Raw genomic sequence first — 19,861 nt, forward strand, 5'->3', positions numbered from 1 at the left:
TGTAAAAGTATTCCAGCCAATAAGTGAACAAGAAGTGAGAGAATTAAAATATCACCATTTTGCAACCCCTAATTAATTAATGGATCATCAACAGTGACTGACATCACAAAAGAGAGACAACCAGATAGTCTGTGTCCCTGATGGAAGAACATTTATCTGTAGCAAGAAAAAAAAGGAGCTTGAAATTATTCAGGCCTCTTGATCTAACTACCACTTTATAAGATCCACAGAGGGCAGAAGAACACAGTAACGCACCCCATGGGAATACAGTCAGCAAAATCCAGACTGCAGGAAACTCTACAGAACAAATGACCTGGAGTCTTCAACAAATTCAATGAGAAAGAGAGTAGGAGGTTGCTGGAGTGGGAATATACAGACTAAAAGACGTAAGGAGATGTATCGACCAGTCACGATATGTAGACCTTACGTAGATACTGAGCCAAACAAACTGTGAAAAACAACATGGCATCTGTGAAACAATTGTAATTTTGAATAGTGACTGGATATTTAATGATATTTAGAATTATTATTAATTTTTAAGAGTAATCATTGTAGTGCAGAACTATTTTTTAAAAAGAGACTATATTTTAGAGATACATACTGAAACATTTACAAATGAAATTATACAATGTCTAAGATACCCTTCAAAATAATGTGTATGGGGAGGTGGATGAAACAAGACTGGCAACATGTTGGCTATAGTTGAAAACGAATGGTGTGTATAAGAGAGTTCATTATACCAGTTTGTTTATATTTGTAGATGTTTGAAATTTTCCATAATAAGAAGTTTTTAAAAAGAAGATGATCCTGGGATTTGGAGCAAGCTCCAAGTTACATCTTAAAACTTGGCTCACCTCCTTATGAGCTGTGTAACCTTGAACAAATTACTTGATCTCTCTGTTGTAGTAGATGTAATGTATGCTTGGTGCCCAGCATGCTGACTGCCATATAATACATGTTCTTCATGACTAATAATAACAAGCTTGGCCCCTTCTTGTACGGTTCCCTGCAAGGAACAATGATGGAAGGACTTAGGGAGTAACGAAATAGCACGTTGTTGGGGACAGCTGGAAAATCCACCCCGGGGAGAGGCCATTCCTGAACACTTGAGGCATACACACTCATCCACCACTTTAGGGTGTGATATATTTTGGTAGATAGAAAACGATTGCTAACTGAAGATCAGAGGAGTAATGTGTTCATTTCCAGGACCCAATAACCACCTAAAATTCCATGCAGACAACTGAGACCCAGCTTGCCACCCCAGAGCTCGGCGGACTTCCTCGGGTACTAGTCCCTTGTCAGCCTATTCCCCTGGCCTGGCCTCGAGGCAGCAGGCTTTGTGCATAAGCTCTGTTCTGGTTGACCAGCTATTGCTCCATTGAATTCATAAGATCTGTCCTTGTAGCTTCTCCTGGAGAACAGATGACATCCTCGTTCCTAGCAGGACTCCAGGAACAATATCTGGATGGCTTCTAAACAATGAACATCTCCAAGAATTTCCCCTTTTCCAACTGGAACTCAAACCTGGGCAGGCTCCTCCTTTTTACCCCCTTTCTCTTCAGTGCATTTGGTCTCACTCCTCCAGCCACAAGACACATGGAAGGGCCTGGATAGAGGGAAATGAAGTTTTTGCACTTCCAACAGCCTCCAAGCTCCGACCCCAAATGTAAAACAGACTCCTGCGACAAGGCACACACCGCAGTGTCCTAGAGCCGTGGATGCATTCCTGAGGCCAGTGCTAAATCTCCGTTCCATCGGGCAGTTAGAAAATGAGAAATGCCACTCTTAATTGCAGCTTACATATTTTATGTATCCACACCTTTCTTTCTGATCTTTCCAACACGGAATGACCTGATTTAAATGCACCATTAGAAGTACACGGCCTGGTCCAAAATGTCAATAATAAGCATGACAACAATTCTATGACAACAACAAGAGCCTCCATTTGTCAAGCATTTATAGTGTGTCAGACACAGGGTAAAGTCCTTTACACCCAGCTCTCATTCTAATCCCACAACAGTTTTAGTAGGTGGGGATTGTTATCCTTGTTTTACAGATGAGAAGATTTGGGGCACAGAGAAGAGAATTAACTTCCTCAAGGTCACACAGCTGGTAAGGGCAGAATCAGCGAACCACTCCACTGCATCCCTTCCTGGTGTCTTGCTACAAATTCCTGGCACATCCCAGGTACCCTCTCCTCTTCCCTAGTAGCAAAAATCAAGGGCACTTTCAGAGCCCATGGGAACCGCCCACAGCAGAACATTTCATATAAAGGAAGGATCATTTGAGCCTGATTTAAATTGTTCCTATAGTTCTTCCTTTTGTTGCAAAAGAAGGAAAGAAATCTGGAAAAGGAATGTCTTCCCTGCTTATCGCCCTCACACACAGACCCAGCGAGACTGGTAATTGATGGCCAGAGCATAGCAAGGTTGATAGGACACCAAATGGAGCCCCAAGAAGCCACCACAACTGCCCAGATCTTACAGGCAGAGGCTGGTTTATTAACGTTCAACCTGGCATTTTCTTCTACTTGTTTATAGAGTCTTCAAGATTTGGGGGACTAAGAACAAGAAAGCTGGTGGGGAGCATTCTGTGTCCTCCCCTCCCCCACCCCAGTCTGGCCACTTCGAGCTATTTAGGGAAACATAGGGAAGAAAGGGCTGTCAGGCCTAGCCCAGGCTGCAATCTGCCAGATATGAAAACCAATTGCTTTTCATAATAAATTCCAGCTGGAGCCATAGAAATAATAGGGATGAGGAGAAGGTAACACCAATTTGCTTTATTTGATTAGCTCCTTCTTGGGCGGTCCAACCCTGGCTTCTTTTCATTAAAATAAGGGCAAATTGAAAATCGTAAAAGAGGCTTTCTTATCAGGGAACAAACGACTGGGTAGACTCAGATGCCTAAAAGCCCCGCATAAGCCTTGAGACGTCAGCCACTGTGCCTGCTCGTGCTGTTTTAGGCGAGCAGATCCCGAGGACTCCTCCGCGCCTGTTTTCACTTTCACGAGTAAACGCAGAAACAGCCCTGGCGCTATCCAGCAGCAAGTGCTGAACCTAGTCAGTCGCGATCAGACCTCACCACAACCCCATGAGGAAAGCCCAGCCCGCACGCCACGAAAGGGGCACCCCCAGGCAGGCGAGCACCTAGATTCTCATCTCCAAAGGCCAGGATATCTTTGTGGGGGATTGAAAGCAGGATGAGGGGCAGCTCAAGCTTCCAGAATGCAGAGGCAGAAGCCAATGTGCATTTCTCAAGGATCATTAAACGCAGGCTGCTAACCATAATTTTGTTCCTTTAAATCATTGCTGGAGGTCACTGAAAAGAAAAGCCTGCCCAGATGAAGACATGGTAATGACCAGGAATCGCTCCAGGGCAGGTCTGCAGGGACTCATCAACGGCTCCTTTCCTAGAGCTCCCAGGACACTCAGCTTAAAGTTCTATTATGACATCCAGTGATTTATTCAATTAATATTTATTGAGCAGGTATTATGGGCCAGGCATTCATGTATGGCCCTCCAGATGCTGTCGTGAACAGAGGGTCCAAAGCCTTGCCTTTGTAAATCTCCTGGTTCTCTGGGAGGAAGAGGCCCGCCCTTGCAGGCCAGGAGCTGGAGGAAGGGACGGAAGCACACAGGGGCCTTCAGGAGACCATGCTCTGGTGGGGAGGACAGGAGACAACAAGTGAGCATATTCTATAACAGCTGGCGCTGACGTCGTGACAGGCAGCTGTGAGACCTCTCCCTGGACGTAGCATCTGAACGGAAGCCTCGGCGGAGGCAAGGGCACCCTGGGAAGGCTCCCAAGGAAAGAGCTTTCCAGTAGAGACAGCAGCAAGTCAGCAGCCTGAGAAATATGCTTGGGGTGTGGCTAGAGGGTAGAGAGAAGTGGGGGTGCGGGCAAAAGATGAGGCTTTGAAGAGAACAGGCCAGGCCCAGTTAGGGGGGTCTTGAACGAGGGTAGATTTTGTTCTGAGTGTGATGAAAAACACCAATTAACCAGGTAATACAATTGTGTTAACTGCCATGAAGAGGAAGTGAGGAGTCTAGATTTCAATGCAAGTGTGACACAAGACAACATAAATTAACTCCATAAATGCAACTTTGGAAAATGCAATGAAGAAAAAGCACAGGGTACACAAGAGGATATCATAGGGAGGCTGTGTCTAGGTTGGGGCAGCGAAGTTACAACCCACAACCCCCAGCCCCTTACCCCCTCTGAGAATTCTGAACTTCACCCTCATGGGGACAGGAAGCAGCTGGAGGTTCTTAAGCAGAGAAGCGGGGTTATCATCAGACTTGGTGTGTCTGGCTCACTCACACTGTGGCTTGTTCTTGTGCCTCCCCCACCTGTCATAAGAACTTGTAAACAGTAAACACTTGGTAAATGCCCATCAAATGAGTGAGTTAATCAAGCAACTCAGTGACTGGAACAAAGGAAATCCTCTCTTTCCTTGAAAATAAAACAGAAAATATCACTTACATTTAAAGTGTTTGATTAATGACGAAGCAAAGAAGAAAGGTGAGAGAGAATAAATGGTATCCCCTTTCTTTGGATTCAGTACTACTGGAAAGAAAGAGAACCTTCTATTCCTGCCGCTCAGTGCAGCCCAGGTTGCAGGAGCCTGAGCCCAGTGGAGCACAAAGGGCATTGCTCAAATGCCACCCTGCGTCTGGGTCACATTCAATCCCACCGACACCTCATTTGGCCAAAATCTGTGTCCTAAACAGAGCCTGGCACTTCCACAGACCCTCACTTGTCATTTTCCAACACCAATATTTTATTAATAATCCAATGTAAATCTGAGAGAAAATTAATGTGTCATCTCCTAGCAGGAAGGACTAAACATCTCAATGTGATGGTCTGTTAGAGTTGTCATTTATCATTAGCATGCAATTCAAGGCGAGCTCCCCACATTCTGGTGGGAGCTTTCGAGACAATGAATCTCTGGGAATTAGCTTCTGGTCCAATTACTCCTGTTTTTCCCCCCATCTACCTAAGAGATAAATTCTGTCTCAGTGGGAGGAAGAAAAAAGAAGAAAAGGGGAGGAGGGAGTTTGCTCTTCTCCTTCCTGGTTGAAATCAATTTCTCTCAAGGAGACAAGGCAATATTCATTTTGTGAGAGGGAATAAGGCTATACACTAAAGGCCAATAAATGAAGCCGTTCTGATGAAAACTTCCTCAACTCAAATGCAGGGGAACCTCTTAATGGGTTTTGTTCTTCTTTTCCATAATCCATAACTAGTAAGAGCAAGATGGGCAGCGAGAAGATACCACCGGGGTGGAGGAGGGGGGGGGCAGGGATGTAAACGTCAGGCAGGGCCACCTTCCAGGTAGACCCAAAGAGGTCACTGCCAATGTTGGTCTCTCTCTCCACCCAACACGTTTCCCATGGCCCCCTCCATGCAGGCACCACTGAAGGCTCTGCAGATGCAAAACTACACCGACAGACATGTCCTTGCCCTCAGGGAGCTTACAGCCTAGCAAAGAAACCCATCAAAAAACAAATAACTAATAACATATAAGTGCTATAAAGAAAATAGCCCAAGATAGGAACTCTATGCATTAAAATAGAATTGTTTTGTCTAGTAACTTTCTTTTTTTAATCTTTAGTGGAAAACATAAAAATTCACTCTGGAATAACTAATGCTTCTGGTTCCAAAGAAAATAGGATAATTGGGATGAATGGCAGCTTCTAGAAACAGATGTCAGTTTTTCTTGGTCAGTGGGAACCAGCCATAAGTACCTGGGAGGCCCAGCGGGAGCCCTGCCCAGGCTGACCCCGCCACCCAGCACAGGCATGGCCATGCCCGTGGGTGTCCAGGGTACCTTGGCTCAGCCACCATGAATGGCACCCAGGGAGACCATCCCTGCACATGCTAGTTAGCCACATTGTGTCCTCTAGCCCTACAGCCAACTTCAGCCAGCAGGCCTGGGGCAAAGGGCTGGAAGGCTCTGGATGGGGAAAGAGCACTCAGACCAGGAGTCCCTCAACAGGCTCTGCTCCCTCTGTTGGGCCCACCACCATGGGGAGGTGTCTCCCCACAATGCTGGACCCCCACCGTCCTCTGCCCACACTGCCACACTATGTGTGTCCCCATCATGACACTCAGCAGGCTGAGCTGTCCCTGCTCCTGTAGCCTCATGAGGACAGGGCCCCTGCTTGTTTTGTTTGAGCTAAGAGGATGCTCTCCTTTAATCTGCACAACCTCATTAGGGAGCTGCTATTAGTTTCTAGTTTCTCAGTGGTGGAACCATGCCCCAGAGTTGACAAATGCCTCAAGGTCACAGAGCTGCTGAGCAGAGCCTGAACATAGCCCCTGGCCTGTCTATCTGATGCAGAGGGGAGCTATCACTGCCTCTCCCACCTCCATCTCATGACTTTGGAGTCACACATTGGCTTTGACGGAAAATCCCACACCACACACACATTAACTGAGTACATGACGAGTGCTAGGACCCCAAGACGCTGAGATACAGCCCACCCTGCCAGCTTGTCTGCTTCCTTTCTCTCTCTCCTATAGCCCTTCCTGTCCAGACCTGGTCTAGATGGCTTTTGGTTACTTCCCAACTTCAAACTCACCATCACAGGGCAAAGACCTTGCCTGGGAAGACCCCTCAAAGGCTCTGAGCAGAGGCTGCTTGTCTCACCCAGGGAGAGGCATCTATGGGGAGCTCTCATTTGATGTGCAGACTCGAGTGCACCCCAAGTTGGGAGCCCTTTTTGCCATGTGACCAAATCTGCCTCCTCCTTTTGCATGCAGGCACCTGGGGACATAGTGACGGTTTCTATTCTGCTTGCCACGACCCAGGCATTGAAGGGTCCCCCCACACTGGCTGCTGACGGCTCCTACCAGCCATGGGCATGGAGCTGAGTCCTTCTGAGCTCGGGAGAGGGACCTTCGAGAAGGAAACGCACTGTCTGCTCACCATAGGACAGGTCTTGGTAGCCTGAGCCCTCAGCTCGTAGAGAAGCACCGGTTGTCCATGCATAACTGGTGTGGCGCCCAGGGGCTGTGTCCTGAAATCAGCTCAGCTGCCCTTCACCTGGGCCAAGAAATGATGATTTCTCCCCTGTCTCTCAGGCCTTGGCTCCAGGCCTCCACCCAAGGCCAGGGCCTGTGGCCATCACCTCCATCTTGACCCAAACGAAGATTTTCTCCCACATGCAAGACTGAAAACCCCAGCAAACACTGCCAGGATTAGTAACAGAATCCGAGAAATGACCTTTGGTGCAGATGGAGGGGTGATGTGGCAGAAAGATGCAGGGGGATGTTCCAGATGGCAGGAGACAGCCGGGGAAGGAGGTTTCCACGAGGAACGAGGAACATGGCCTAGAGGGCTGCAGAGAAGCAGGGTCAGCCCAGAGGAGGAGCCCTCAGGGCAGGAGCATGGAGCTGAGTAACTGGGAGCCTAGGGTGGGGGCTGGGGGGAAGGGTGTGGGGAGGGCGAGGGTGGGGAGGGAGGGCATAGAGTCAGAGCTGGGAGCACCAGTTTCCCTCAAAGACTCTTTCCTTCCCCCCACCACTCGTCTCTGGCCCCAACCCTCATTCCTGCTTCCCAGAAGCTCCTTTAAGTGGCAAGGACTCCTTCAGTTTTCCAGGTGGGCTCTGCAACCCAAGCCCAAAAAATGGGGCTGGGAGTCATTAAGCTGCTACTTCCAACCAGAGCTTTGGGGCCATGAGAGGATGGGGCAATGCTTTCCCCAGGTCGAGGGGGAGGGGAGCCAGGAACCCTCCTTCTGAGTGCCCAGCACTAGCTCTGGAATCTTCTATGGACGCACAAGCCTCTGCTCCCTCGACCTGGCTGCACAGGGAGGATGTCCCCCAATGACACTGATGCTTGGGCCCTGAAGTTGAAGGACCCTGGGAATTCTCCACTAGGGCCTCAAAGGGCCATTCTTTGGGCCCCAACCAGCCCAAAGTTTCCAAAGGAACTATTTGGATGAGAGTAAGGAGAATCAGGCCCCACATCCTTAGTGATGGTTATCTGTGGTCCCTAGGACTTCAGGAGAGTCCATTTTCTTCCTTTATCTACCTGTATTTCCAATTTTTCTATAATGAACATAAGCTGTTTTATAATAAGAGAAATTCTCTGTCCCTGAAAAGCTGAAATCAGGTTTGTGTCAGCCGATTCCTGCCCCCTCCAGGCCCACACTCCTGCCTTCCTCTCCCCTCCACTTCGTTACCCCACCCAGGGAACCTGAGTCCCAGTCCTCTGCTCCTCGCTTTGGCATCTGCAGGCCCTGGCTCATCGTCTGGCACTTGAGGGTTTCCCACGGTTACTTTTACCTGCCCAGTTCCCTGAGAACAGGGACCATGTTTTACAAGTCTCTACAGACTTGCAAAAAGTCCCAGTGTGCAAGCGTCAGGCTGTCACATGATGACCATGGAATGAACGGGGCCATGATGCTTAACTACTGACAACCCCCGTGTCCCCGTCCCCTGCTCTCACCTCCTGCCTCTGATGTGCTCTGCCTTCTCAGCTCCAGACCCATGTGATGCCCACCCTGGGGCAGAGCCTCACCACCCCCTCCAGACACTGTGAGAGCCACCCCTTCACCTGTCCAGGGTGACCTTCCCCACACTCAGGGACACTCTTCCCAACTCACACGCTTTTAGTGCCACTGTGAACAGTGCTTAGTCGGGCATCCAAAGGCTTCCACCCACTGGGCTCAGCCTACTTTGCTGCCCTTTCCAAACATGCCTTAAGCCCCAGTGATGCAGTCCCGCTGGGTCACCTGCACAACGTGTGCCCTCAGGCCTCCGTGTCACTGTGCAAGGTGTCACCTTATCCCCAAAGTCCCTTTCTTCCTTCCCCGGACAAAGTTCAAAATCTTGGCCGATTCTTCAAGATCTATCTCAAATGCTATTTCTCCCACCTCCCTGCTCTCATCAGCATGGAATTAAATATTGCCTCCTCAACGCCCCAATAGCGTGACATGGGCCCCTCAGGCTGGGCTCTCCCTGCATTAGCCCTTGTTTCATTCTAGTTAGCTCTACATGTCTGCCTCCCCAGAAGACTGGAAACCTTGGGCAGGAGCCATATCCCTTTATGTAGGGGTCTTCTACAGACCTAGAAGGTCTTAACTATGGTCAGTCTCCAAAAATATTTCTGATGGGTTCCTAACTGGGCCTGCGAGCAGAGTTGATCTGTAGGGGGCCTCCTTGAACCCCATTAGGAGCCAATATGTACTGAACGTCTGGAACTGAGGTGAGGGCTTACATGCATGAACCGGTTTGATTTATGCAATGACCCTTTGCAATAGGGGATACCGTCCTTCCCCTTCACAGACAGAGCCACCGAGGCTCGGAGGTAAGACAACTTGCCCAAGTCCACACAGAAGTTACAGATGACACCAGGATTCCCGTGCAGGTAGGTCTCACTCCAGGCACACGTTTTGACCACTGTCCTGTGCTGCCTCCCTCAGAGGATGGTTATGACATGCACAGAAACTCAAAATGCCAACCAAACATCAGAGTGCTAGGAAAGCCTCTAGCTGCCAGCCGAGGCTGTTCGAATACCTCAAATTCCCCTCTGGCTAAATCCCCGCAAGGCGCACGCATATGCTCCCCAGATGGAAATGCATAATCCAGACTCTTCAAAGCACTCTCGGCACCACTCTCATGTTGCAGGGCTGCATCATCAGGGGGATTCGTCTCTGACTTTCATTAATTATAACGTGAATTGTGCTGAAGGTGTTTTGGTCAATAGAGATCTCTTCGCTTCCTCTCTCCAGAGCTCATAAATCAGAGCCCTATGGTCTAACAGCCATGATGTTCCCCTAATCATGTTACTGCAATATTAATAAGGCTGTTTAATGCAACCAGTTCCTTCTAAATTGTCACATAAAAATTTGGTAAATGTCAGACACATCATTTAATAGAAAACGATGTTTTACTGCCAGGGGAGCCAGGTGGCTGAGAGGATGAGGTAAAAGCCCAGAGATGACCTTAAGGCAGGCTGGAGGCACGAGGTGCTCTCGCCTGGGGCTCCCATCTTGGGTCCTTCTTCCCTGGCAGTTATCAGTTGCCTCAGAATCCACTGCATGCAGGACACTTGGCAAGGACTCCTGGGGGTGGGACAGGGTCAAGTCTGACTTAGCAAGAAACTAGTTTCTGTCCTTGTGCAGCATACAATGTTGTCGGAACAAGAGAGAACCACTAGGTTTTCTCAGTCACTCCTCACAATGGCCCTTGTCCTAGGGTCGTATTACCCCCATTTTAGGAAGCTGAGAAAGCTCTCAGGGACATTGGTCCACATATAAGCAACTTAACATTTACAAAGGGATGGGTTCCCAAAAGCAAATTAGCATCACGTCCACTGCTTATAAAAGGATGGTAGTTGGTCCTACTAATTTGAGAGGACAGGAGCACAGAGATATACACAGAGTGACATTCACCACAGCCTAGTTTATCATAGGGAAAGTGTGGAGGCCACCTACAAATTGCTTCAGTGAATCGTTTTGGTGAATAAACCATAGTATCTTGATCTAATGGAATAGTACACAGTTATTAGAAAAGATGTGCATATCTATATTTATTGACATGGGAAGAGTTCCATGAGTTAAAAAGAAAAGCAAATTGCAAAACAGTACATACGGTAGGACCTCGCTTACGTAAAGTTATTTATATGCCCAGCATCTATACACCTACGTGCACGTGGAGAGGGCTGGAGGCGTGAGGTTCTCTAAAGTGTTGACCCTGGCTCGTCCTGGGGACAGAGTTCAGGGATTCATGGGGTTTTTGGTATATCTTTCAGGGTGGTATAGAATGTTCCTCGATGAGCAAAAGGAGAAAACTGTTAAATAAGACTAAAGGCGAGGCATGACTGGATTAACTCAGCCAGCGTTTACAGGGCACCTGCTCTGTGCCCAGTCTGAGGCCCACCAAGATGAATACGACTCCATCTTTGCCCGAAAGGACCAGGAGGCAAGTGGAAATCACAAATGCTAAGCAGGTGATTGTAATTCTGGGAGGGACAGGCGATAACGGAGGCAAGGCAAGGCGGGGACTCAGAGGGGAGGCAGCAGCTCTATGTTATCCCCCTTTTTAAGTGAAACCCACTGTCTGCCCACCCCCTAAGAGTGGGTTCTTTAGAGGCAGGTGTTTCACCTAGAGGAAGGTTCTCAGTGAGCCGAGTAAAAAGCCCATTGGATCCTCACATGATGTGGGGACCACGAACTTGAAGCCTGAGAAGGAGAGGAGCAGGTGTTTACTGAGAGTGGGCCATGGACCAGGCACTGGGGAGGCAAGTCATGCTCCTTCTATCGTGTGATCTATCCCACAACGAACCCACGAGAGGGTGTGAGGGTCCTGCCCTTCGAAGTGAGGAAACAGCACCTCAGAAAGGTTGGTTGCTGGCCAGGGGCCCTCGATGGTGGGGGTGAGCAGTGGGGCCTCACTCCAGGAGGTGAGGGAGCAAGTTTCCTGACTCACCGTCTTCCAGCAGGGAACAGGGCCTTCCTTGGGGACAGTGGGCCACAGACTTCTGCAGTAGAGAGACTCAGAGGCCTCTAAAAGTCTGTGCATCTGTGACTGTGACCTCTTCCAGAGAGGAGACCAAGACAGAGGACCCCAGAAATCATGCTAAATGTCCTGAGGATTCTCTGTGCTTCTCTGGGGTAGCTATCAACAACCTGGCATATTGCACTGGGGTGCCAATCTCTTCATTCCTTGTGGGTGACTTGACTTCCCAGGTGTTCACAGGGTTTCCCTGGGAAAGAGAAGTTCCAAGCTCCAGAAATCCAATACCTTAGAAAACCAATTCCCACTGCTAGTCAGAGAAGACAGTCTCAGGATGTTGTTGGTGGGGGAGGGGGAGAGGGTGATGGGAGAGGACTGGGGCTTGCGGGGGGACAAAAGATGTAACTATTAGTGAGAATGTGCACCAGTCGGAGGCACCCCTGTCCAGCTGGCACCTCTTGGCTCCTCCCTGACACTTCAAGACTCTCCTCCAACCTCCTTGTGACTGAGGGAGGGTTGAGGGCCTTTCCACCATTCCACTGGCTGCAGGCTGATGGAAATGCACCTCATGTGACTCGAGGCTTGTCACAGCAGCCAGTGTAGAGGCAGCAAATGAAGCTGCAGCTTGGCGGGCAGGGTGCCATTGGTCCATCCAAATGACACAGAGTAGTCATCACACAGGGCCCTGGGCAGCTCCCACACCGAGAGCCATGGGGATACCATGGCCAATGCCTCACTGGCCCTGGAGCCTTACCCTTGACAGTCACTTGACACCAAGAGAAAGGCACCTTCCCTCTGCACCTCCGACCTTTTTATGGGGCATCGGGACCTCTCTCTAGGGGCAGAAGGAGCAGGGCATAAGAGCTTGAGAGTTTTGTGCCACTGTCCAAAATAACGATATTGTTTAAAGATAAAACCAATACACAGAAGATTTCCTAAAAAAATTAATTTTAGCAAGTGGCAAATACTTTTAGAAAACTCGTCTATTGTAGACCTCATGGGTAGTGTGAACACATGCACTCAGATTCGGCAGCTCCCGGTTTCTCCTCCTCCCGTTGAGTGGAAGCTGAGCCACCCCATCTCGGTGCCCTGCCAACTGGGATGAGGGCTGCAGACGGGTGCAAATTTCGGCCATCCAGCAGAAAGCTCACCAAGTGCCTCGGCCCCTGGCTTACAGCCTGATCTTGAGCAGCTATTACACTTCCAGCTAAGCCTGCAGTCTCTCCTGCTGTAAAATGAGGCCAGCAAGACCTACGGCTCCACCTTGCAGGGAGTCGGCCCCTCTCCTACCAGGGAACGCTCAAGAAAGGTCTGAGCTCTCTGGTTTATGTAAGGGTGCTGCTGCACAAGTCAAGGCGCCACGTATACAATTACACATCATGATGGTTTATGGTGATGATTGTAATTATGACGATTATGTGGCCATAATAAGCTGGGCAGTTCCCTGGTCATCAGGGCTAATCACGGATTCAGGAATCTTCCATCCAGAATATCACCTGGGTTGACCCCTCGTCTACCCTCTACCCACCACACCGAAGATGGGATGATGCCTTAGTTAAATTTCTCATAGATCCAACTGAAAAACTGAGATCTAATAAATTAATTAAAATACATCTAATAAAATAAAATTTGAGATTAAAAGGAAGCTCGCTTGCATATTCATGAACGAAGTGAAAACTCAGATGAGCTCTACTAAGCTTCTTATTCGTGGGGAGTCAGAGATTCATCATGTGCTGGGAGGATTTCTTAGCAAATATAAGCCTGGCAAAAATGAATTCATTGAACAAGCATCTCTTAACCATTACTTTGCCTTACTATTTATTTAGTGTCTTCATGCCTCTTTGTAGCCTTAGAGCCTCACATAAATAGTAGGCATTCAATTGACTGTGTGCAGATGGTGCTGGTTTTCTAAGGCCCTACAAAGCACAACTCCTGTCCTCAAGTTGCTTATATATGGTCAAGGAGGTAAGAGTCACTTCCTCCATGAAGCCCTCCTGACCCCTCAGGGCTGGGTTTGGGGACTCTGCTATGCATTTCCCAAGCAGTCCTTATTCTCCCTGACTAGCACTCACCCCCAACACACACACACACATGTACACACACCCACTTCATGTCTCTATCCTCTGCTGGACTGTTAGCTTAGTGAGGGCAGAGACTGAATCTGTTTCACTCTCCACAGCCTGGCGTATACATGGAGGAAACATCCAATAAATCACTGGATGAATGAAGCAAGAAATAGAGGGATAGATGGATGGATGGTAGATGGGTGGTTGGGTAGATGGGTGAATGGTAGATGGTAGATGGGTGGATGGGTGGATGAGTGGGTAGATGGATGGTAGATGGGTGGGTGGATAAATGAATAGGTAAGAAAAAGCAAGATAAGGGCTTAAGCTGCAGCCCATGATAAAATGTATTGAGGGGTGGCTGGCAAGGGGAGAGAAGTGAGGGTGTTGGTCAGCAAGGGAAGAAGAGCTAGAAAGAAATGCCTCTGAGATCTTAAGGGAAGGGAAGGACTTGGCATGAGGAGTGAGTTGATATTTTCTGATCACTTCTTCCGTGCCAGGCAGTGTACTGGGCATCTCATGATCATCGCATTGCATCCTCACACTACATTCGAGACAGGTGTTTTGCCCACGCAGAGGAGGAAACTGAGCTCCACAGGATACGCCTGCACAACCTCAGAGCCAGCATGTGGTGGAGCCAGGATTGGAGACCATGTACGTGGCCCAAAACTAGCTCCCTCCATGATGACTGGAAGACCAAAGGGCATTTCCCAGCCCCACATGGAATGGCAACATGAAGAAAGAAGTATCTGTGAGGAACCTCTGCAGAGGGCACAGAGATGAAGTTGCTGGTCCGGCAGCCATGCCCCTCAGAACAAAGAGCAAGGGGTCTGGGCTCTCCGGGGAAGGCCCAGGACACATGACTTCTTGCATCCCACAAAAAGGCAAGCTCTCTCTCCCGCCGGGCACAGCCACTATTTCATGGGGGAGGTGGGGGGAAGTGGGCTCGGGAGACAACATGACTTTCTTAAATAATATTCTGTAGTTACTAGTCAGGCAACAGGAAGAGAGAAAGGGAGCAGGAGGGGGAGGAAGAGAGCAGAGCCCAGAAAGGATCAGCATTCCATACTGATTGGATCTCTGCTCTCCCAGCCAGTGCATTAAGATGGGAAGCACAGGTCCTCACAGCCAGAGGCACCCAAGGAGCTGGCCCAGGCAATGCATCATGACCCAGGATGAGGAAAGAGGAAGGCAGCCTCCAGGGTCCCTCCGCCTGTCTGATATAGCACTCAAGGGATTTTCTCAAAAGCACCATCTATTTAGCTGATGGCCCTGAAGTGTTTCATTTAGCTGGAAATCATGCTTGGTCCATTTCCCAGATCTAACTGACATTATAAGAACCCAGCACATGGCATCTGGCAGCACAGCAGTTCAATACCCATTGCGGTGAGTCAGAGTCCTGCCAGCCCCTTCTGGAGAGCTGACAGTTCAGACAACTTCTAGAAGCCAGGGTCACTGCTGCCTCCCAGGCCAGGATTATGGAAAATCTGTGTTGTGTGTGTGAGCACATACGTGTGCACACGCTTTGAGAGGAAGCAGGGGCTACCACATGGCACAACGCATTCACATCCTTCCTGACCATGGGAGGAAACTTGCCAATTTCTTGACCTTATTTAATCCTCCCACTGGAGCAGGAATTATCCCCAAACCACTCCTGAGAAAACCAAAGCCTAGCAAGGTTCACGTGCCCCCGATCCCATAGCTATGGGCACAGAGCTGGGATTCTAACTTAGACCTGTCTGAATCCAAGTCTTCACTCTTGACTATGATTCCAGTGTTGCCCATTCAACAGACCCGAGTGGCTGCACTGTGTGTTCATGGCTCTGCCTGTTACAGTGTAAGGAGGAGTAGAAGCCACAGGCAAAGAAATTTGCAAATTTTTCAGTTTAACGAAATTGAACAGGTTCGAGTCTGGACAGACTTCGTCCTCTAAAGGCTAACATACCCCATGAATCCCCCCGCAAGAGAGGGAGGGAGACGAGAGCTCGCGCCAAGTTTCCCGTGGCCGCCACGGGATGGATGCCGAAGCACAAATTCTTAACTTGACCTACTGTCTATTTGTTGATATGCAGGATTCACAGGTACCTAGAGGAATTCCTTTCTTCCTGTCCAACTCAGCTCCAGATCACCTTTCACATTGAAAAGGCGGCTCATGCTGCAGTGGAATCCTTTCAGAGAGGCTGTCCAAGGCACCTGCCCCTCCTCTGAAGGGGTCTGAAGCCACAGAGCTGAGATGGCCCCTTTTTCTGTAACCCACAGAGAACAAGAGACGATGGGGCAGCACCCTGAAGACACCAAATGAGCAAACCTATCAGTGGTCTCTGAGAAGATAGAAACTGTCTCCAGTGATCTGGGTGCTCCTGGGAGCACTCACTGTGCCAGGAAGCAGAGTATCAACCCAGAGGGAAAACAGGCAGGCCAGAGTCCACGAGCCAGCAGGAGGGCAAGACAGTGACCCGCCCGCTCCCAACTGCAGAGTAAAGCTCCCTCCAGAAGGTGGATTTGTAAAGGGAGCTTTCCAGCAGGCTCCACCTCTCTCCATTGCTCTTCTGGGGCCAAAGAACAGACCCTTCACAAGCTTTCCCTCTCCTTCGAGGGGGCCTGCATTTTTCTACCACAATAACTCATAGATGGTCTATTTTCAGAACACAGATACTCAATTCATTCCTTCCACAAACATTCATAAGCCCCTAATGTGTCAGGCACTGAGCTGCCTCCCCTCACTATACGAGCTGAATCTGAATCAGGCTTTGGGCCTGGCAAGAAAACTCTGAAAGTATGGTTGAATGGTGAGCAGTCTCTTCTTGATAAAGACCTACGCACATGTACACATCATGGCCACTGCATCACACTGGCAACAGAATGCAATGCTCCCTCCAAGGTACTACACCCACAGTAAAAGTCTCATTGAATACAACCCCCTAAATGCAGAAACCAGTAACTCTCCAATATTCACCTGAAGTATCTAGGAGAAGGGGCTGGCTAAACAGATGAAGAGTGTAAATAAGCTTACAGGGGAAGTGCTTAACCTTCTTGAGAGAGCATACCTTTTCAAGTATGTCCTCAAGATTCATTTGTGTATAATTAACATGAAAATACTTTGTTAATAACTGGCTTGAGTCACTATTGTTCTTGAAATTGATGTAACTCTACAATCTCTTAAAATGCTACACGGAGGTCTTCCTAGTAGCCGAGATAATGATGGCCACAGAAATCTCCCAAAATGACACAGAGGAACAAGAAGAACCAATAAAACTACATACAACCCACAATTTCAGCATGACTAGAAGACAGAGACACTATAAACATCAAGTTACCTATAAGTAGAAAAATAAACACCAATTTCCAGTGAAGTTCTTTCTTGAGTTCCCACCCAAAACCTTTGCAAAGAGCCAAGTCAAGGGCGGGGGGATGGGGGGGAGGAGAGGGAGGACCCCAAAGCTTCTTTAAGAGAGAAGTAAAGGATGGAGGTCTTAGGAGTAAACTAAAACTACCTGAAGAAAGAGAAAGTACATCCTAAGTGAGAAAATACTGGAAAAGAACGCAGAGAGACCAGAACGTTGACTAGAAGCAAGGGGCTTAAAGGTGGCATGGGCCTCCAGAGACAGCACGGGAAAGGGGAGGAGAGGGTGAGAAAGGAGGGGCGGGCACTATCCGGAAAGCAGGCAGTGAAGGGAGAGAAAGCAAGAGGCGGACATTTAGGAATTCTCAATAAAATAAAATAAATCCAAGGACACACTCATCCCCTTACCCCTGCCCACCTCCTGCCACAAAAGCCAACCATTAAAGAACCTGCACTATGCTACACTGACAGAAGAGGGGGCTCTTGAACTAAAAATCACATAAGCCACTCAAAACCCAGCCCAGCCTGTGAAATGCAGAGGTGTAAGTGTCTTCATCGGTACAAAGGCTACTAAAAAAAGGAAAGCAAAAATGAGAATCCAATTCAGCCGATGAAAATTACTCCAAAAATACAACCATAAAGCAGGAGAAAAAACTGAAACATAACACTGCAAATGGAATTAAACACCTCAAAGAAGCATTTGAGAAAATATCCTTACAGCCTGCAAACCAAAAGATCAAATAACTTACAAGGGCAAGAGATTTAGACTGTCACTAGACTTCTCAAAAGCAACCTACGAAGCAGAGCAGTGATGGAACAGCATTTTCATGAAACTCAAAGAAACTCAAAAAAAAGAAGGTGTGAATCGAAGAGTTTATTTCCAGCAGAGCAGATCTTCAAACATCAAAGCTATAGAAAAAGAGTTTTAAACATGTAAGAATTAAAGGAATAATGTACCCATGAGCCCTTCTTAAGCGATCTACTAGAGAATTAACTTCATCCAATCAAGAGATAACTGAGGACTCTTTGGCAAATGGACTTATGGGGAACATTTAATATATTTAATTATAGATCTAAATTAAATGTGGGAATCAAGGTGGAAGAATACTATATAAATGTTATATGTTTGGTCAAAGTGAAAATAATGCAACTACAAAATGGCAGACAACAAAAGAAAGAAAGACAAAAACAGAATAAACTCAATTATGGTTGTATAGGAAATTATACACAATGTATACATTGTAGATATCTAAACAAACCAGATAGCAAACGATCACAGGGGACTAAGGAATTTTTAAAAGGTGATAGGTACAAAGGTAACCATTAGGAAAAAAATGAAAACTTTTCATGTATCAAAAGAAATTAAATAATAAATGAGCAAAGAAAATGTTTCATGTAGAGAAAGAAGTACAATAAATAGGACATAATACATGGTATTCACAACATAAAATTTTACGGAAATGTTAAGTCCAAGCATATCAATTATATAAATACTGGGCATATAAATAATTGCTTACCTCACCTATGAAAAGATACAGATTTTTGATTTGTCTTAAAAAGTAAGATTCAACCAAATGTCATTTATAAGAGGCATTCAGAAAGGGTATTAAAAAGGAATTCAGGAAGGGTAAAAATAAAGAGATAGGCAAAGATATATTAGGCAAATGGAAATAATAACAAAACAAGTATTTCAATCTTGATGTCAGACAAATAGAAGAAGTAGAGTTCAAGGAAAAAAGAATTAAATGTGATGGATAATTTCTAATCCTAAAAAAAAAATCACATTTCACAATGAAAATATAATAGTAATGGACATTAATGCACCAAACAAGACTACAACTACCTTTATAAGTAGAAACTATAGGAAATGAAAGGAAATACAGATGGAAACACACTAATTATAGTACTACTAATAATACGTTAATTACAATAATAGGACACTTCAACACACCACTTTGGGAACAAAAGAGATCAGGTAGACAAGAAAAAATAAGAATACAGAGTCTTAAACAACATGATCAATAAGGTCAATTTTATATATATAGTATCTCATATTAGCGAATACATCTTCTTCTTAAGTGCACATAGAATATCCACAAAAATTGATCATGTATTAGGTGACAAATAACCAATATGTTTCATAAAGTATAAATATTACAAAGAATATTCTCTGATCACAATACAATAAAACTAGGAATTAATGTTGTTTTCCTGCTTTTTCTCCTGAAATCCTCCCAGTAGACAGTTGTGTATTTTTTTAGTTGTGGGTTCTTCTAGCTGTGGCACGCGGGACGCTGCCTCAACATGGCCTTATGAGCAGTGCCATGTCCACGCCCAGGATCCGAACCGGCAGAACCCCGGGCCACCAAAGTGGAGCATGCGAAGTTAAGCACTCAGCCACGGGGCCGGCCTGTAGGAATTAATTTTTAAAATAAAAAAACTAAAATTAAAATAACAGAAATTCCAAAAATTTATATATGATAATTAAAACACTACGTATCAGAATTTCTGGGACATATTTAAAGCAGTGATAGATGAAAATTCATAGCCTTGAATACTTATTTCAAGAAAAATGAAGGAATTAAAATTTTTAAATGCCAAGCTCAAAAAGCCGAGAAGAGCAAGAACAAGAACAAAAGCCAAGGAAGGTAAAATGAAGTGAGATGTAGAAATAACGAGGTAGAGCCAATCCACAAATCGAAATTCTGGATTTTTTCAACAACATCGATAACCACAAGCTAGACTTAATGAAACAGTGAGAAAGCACAAATATCCGAAATAAGAATAACGAGGGGGCACTAAGTATCCTAACAGAAGGCAGCCTCTTACACAGCTACAGTTACCAAAGCTGGGTGATGGTGTTAGCAGAGGAAGGGACACACAGACCAACAGAACAGAATAGAGAACCAGAAACAGACCCACAAAAATATGTCCAACTGATTTTTGACAAAGGTGCAAAATTAATTCAATCGGAGAAAGAAAGATT

General features: G+C 46.9%; 1 protein-coding gene across 27 annotated transcripts in view; it reads right to left on the reverse strand.

The window, feature by feature from the left end:
• The window catches only part of CAMTA1 (calmodulin binding transcription activator 1), an 854,855-nt gene that overhangs the window by 447,647 nt on the left and 387,347 nt on the right, over window positions 1-19,861 (reverse strand). The window contains exon 5 of one of the 27 annotated variants that reach the window (XM_070511194.1): window positions 17,736-19,285. The exons of the other annotated variants lie outside the window; for them this stretch is intronic. Within the exon in view, the coding sequence (XP_070367295.1) occupies window positions 19,261-19,285 (25 nt within the window). The 3' untranslated portion in view covers window positions 17,736-19,260. Of the gene's footprint in view, window positions 1-17,735; window positions 19,286-19,861 lie in introns of those variants that run through there. 27 annotated transcript variants of the gene reach the window in all.

This window comes from Equus asinus, chromosome 5 (genome assembly GCF_041296235.1).
Source record: "Equus asinus isolate D_3611 breed Donkey chromosome 5, EquAss-T2T_v2, whole genome shotgun sequence".
Taxonomy (NCBI): Eukaryota; Metazoa; Chordata; class Mammalia; order Perissodactyla; family Equidae; genus Equus; species Equus asinus.